The 3,101-nt window shown below is 44.6% G+C and overlaps 1 protein-coding gene across 1 annotated transcript in view; it reads right to left on the reverse strand.

The window, feature by feature from the left end:
- The window catches only part of Dnajb14 (DnaJ heat shock protein family (Hsp40) member B14), a 62,407-nt gene extending 59,314 nt beyond the window's left edge, over positions 1-3,093 (reverse strand). Inside the window, exon 1 of the mRNA XM_023703890.1 lies at positions 2,910-3,093. Within this exon, the coding sequence (XP_023559658.1) occupies positions 2,910-3,042 (133 nt within the window). The 5' untranslated portion in view covers positions 3,043-3,093. The remainder of the gene's footprint in view (positions 1-2,909) is intronic.
- Between the last annotated feature and the right edge of the window lie 8 nt (positions 3,094-3,101).

A 3,101-nucleotide genomic window follows, 5' to 3' on the forward strand; every position in this document is an offset into this window, starting at 1 on the left:
AAATAAATAAAATAAATTTAAAAAAAAAATAATTCTGGAGGTTAGCTAGAATTTATTCTCACATTTTTCCATTCACTGTGTAAGAACAGTGAAAATACACCCAGAAAAACATTCATATAACTCTGGGAGTTAAGGTTGGTCTTTACAGAATAGATGAAATTCAGGGGTTGAAAAGTTCAAATCTCATTGTAATCAATGGCTCAAATTTCTTCCTGTACTGTCTTTTATTGGAATATTTCATAAATATGAGATTTTCCCTTCTCCTGAATTCTAAAATTATGCTCATTAACATCTTCAGAGAATATTCTCTATAAAATACATTTTTCTAAGTAGTAGCACCTAACTTTATTTCAACTCCTACCAACCCTGGTGATATCCTCATCTTACATAAAGCTCAGAAAAGCTAAGTAATTTGACTCTAGTTAAACAGATGTCAGAGAGGAAGTCTGTATCTGAACTACTTTTCAGACTACCCACAACTGTACCCTATTACTTTATTTGGCAACTACGTACTGCCTTAGCCTAATTTGTACTGTGGACTTTCACTCTTATGTTTAAATTTTCCCTACTGTCACATTTTAAGGACAACAAATACTTTGTTTGCTTTTAAAGAATGCTTCAAATTGTTTACATGACAGAAGTAGGATGGATTGTGCAAGTTTGGACAATTTTTAAGAATTCTCAGATTTTCAGTTATAACATGGCCATCAAAATTGACTATTTACTACTACATGTTTCCAGGTGTTGAACTATTTAATCCTTACATAGTACTGTAAGATCAGTACATTGTACCCACTGTAAAGATGAAAAAAACCAAAGGCTCGAGGCATTGCCTAACTTCACCCACAATAAGGATACATGCTGGCTGGAGAAGAGCTAGGCTTTAAAAGTCAAAGTAGGGCCGGGAAGATAGCTCAGTAGAGTAAGCGCTTGCATGGTAAGTGCATGGGCCTGAGTTCAATCCCTCTTTCTGCCAAAAAAAACCCCTCCCTATCCTTAACCCTTCAGGACTGTGGAAATAGCTCAGTAGAATAAGCACTTCCCTGGCAAGCACAAGGGCCTGAGTTCAATCCCTGGTTCTGCAAAAATAAATAAATAAATAAATAAATAAATAAAAATAAAAATATTTAAAAAGTCAAATATTCTGCCTAGTGTACCTACTTGATTAATGTCAAAACTACCCCTTTAGAACTAAAACATAACTACATGAAATCATGTTCATACACTCGGCGAGATGCAGGAATGACTCCTGTCAATTGTTTCTTGCATTTGACACTAAAAGCACAAGAAACAAAGCAAAACAATAAACAAAAGATATATTACGTTATTTTAAAACTTTAAAGCTTTGTGCAACAAATGAGATCAACCCAGAAAGGCTACCTGCAGAATGGGAGAACGTATCTGTAAACTGCATGTCTGAGAAGGGGTAATATCCAGAATGGAAAGATCTCCTTTAACTCAGCTACAAAAAGCAAATAAACTTATGTTAAAACAGACAAACAACTTGAAAAGACATTTCTCTAAAGATACATACAAATGGCCATCAAATACAAAAATGCTCAACAGCACTCCGTCTCTTAAGAAATGCAAATCAAAACCCACTGCGATGGCTACTAGCAAAACAAAAACAAAAACAAAAACAATAAAAGGAAGCGCTGCAGAGGATACTGAGCCCCTGGAACCTTGTACACTGCCGGTAGGAAAGGTACGGAAAGAACACGGTGCAGCCACGAAGGGAAACGCTTTGGTGTTTTCTCAGAACCTGAAGCTGGAGTTACCATCTGACCTAGCAAGCCACTGCTGGGCAATCCACCCAGAACTGGAACAGGATTTTACATGCCCGTGTTCACAGGAGCACAGCGGCATTATTCACAACAGCTAAGTCAGGCGAACACACACAATGGATGGAGCATCCAGTATGAAAAATAAGTGAAACGTGTCGAACGCAACAGCAATGACATGGATGAATCTGAGGACCTCTTGCAAGTGAGAAAAGCCGGTCACACAGACAAACACACTTTATGATTCCACTAACGGGAAGGAGCTAGTCAAATCCATAGAAACACAGGCTGGTGATTGCCAGGGGGAGCTGTTTAATCGGTAGTGTCAGTGTGGTAAAACGAAAAAGCTCAAAACATCTCTAACACAACACTGTGCATATATTTAACACTAAGCACCCTATCTTAGACTTTTTTTCCTGACCTGATACACTGTTCAATGGCCAAAAAGTAAAAAAAGTAGAGGACTAAGAGAAAAGCAAAAAGCACAAGAGCTTCAACAGTATAGAAGAAATTAACAACAGAATAAAAGAGCTAGCCCACATTTTCATTAACTTATCAATGATCTTCTTAGCCCGGAAGTACTTTGAATCCCAAGGAAGATGTCTTAAAGACAAGCACTGTACTAGGGTACGGTGGTTAAAGGCCTTTTGGGGTGATTTTGGCTCTGCCACTGATCACGGTGTGACCTTCGTAAGATATTTACACATAGACCCGACTCCGCCCCCCGCCCCCATTCATTTATTCGCCTGGCTTCTCACCGGCCTAGACAGCAATGAATGGGATAACCCTGGCCCAGGCCGCACGGCTCAAGCACCGGGAACAGGGTACGGTCGCTGGGTCGGCGGGTGGGACTGGATGGCGGGACTCAGCCCGGAAGAGCCTGGCTTGGCTGAGATTTATGTAAGAGCTCGCGGCGCTGCTCTGCCATAGCGCGGCCCCGACCCCCGCTGCCTCCTGGGAAAGCCATGTCACCCCGGGATCCCGGCCCGCGCGAGGTGGCAGCGGGCCGGGGTCGGGGATGGGGATGGGGATGGGGATGGGGATGGGGATGGGGATGGGGATGAGGCCGGGGTCGGGGTCGGGGTCGGGGCCCGGGTCGGGTCGGGTCGGGTCGAGTCGGGGGCTCACCGCGCGCGGCGGGCAGCGGGTACAGCCGCTCGGCCTTCTGCAGGAAGCGCTGGGCCTTGCCGCGGTCGCCGGCACCCAGGGCCTCGCGCGCAATGCGCACGCACCTCTCCGCCTCGTCCCGGTTCCCCTCCATGCCGGCCGCAGGCGGTCGGGCGCGGGCAGGAGATCGGGCGGGGGCGGGGGCGACGAGGT

Source organism: Octodon degus, unplaced genomic scaffold (genome assembly GCF_000260255.1).
Source record: "Octodon degus isolate 3935 unplaced genomic scaffold, OctDeg1.0 scaffold00183, whole genome shotgun sequence".
Lineage (NCBI taxonomy): Eukaryota > Metazoa > Chordata > Mammalia > Rodentia > Octodontidae > Octodon > Octodon degus.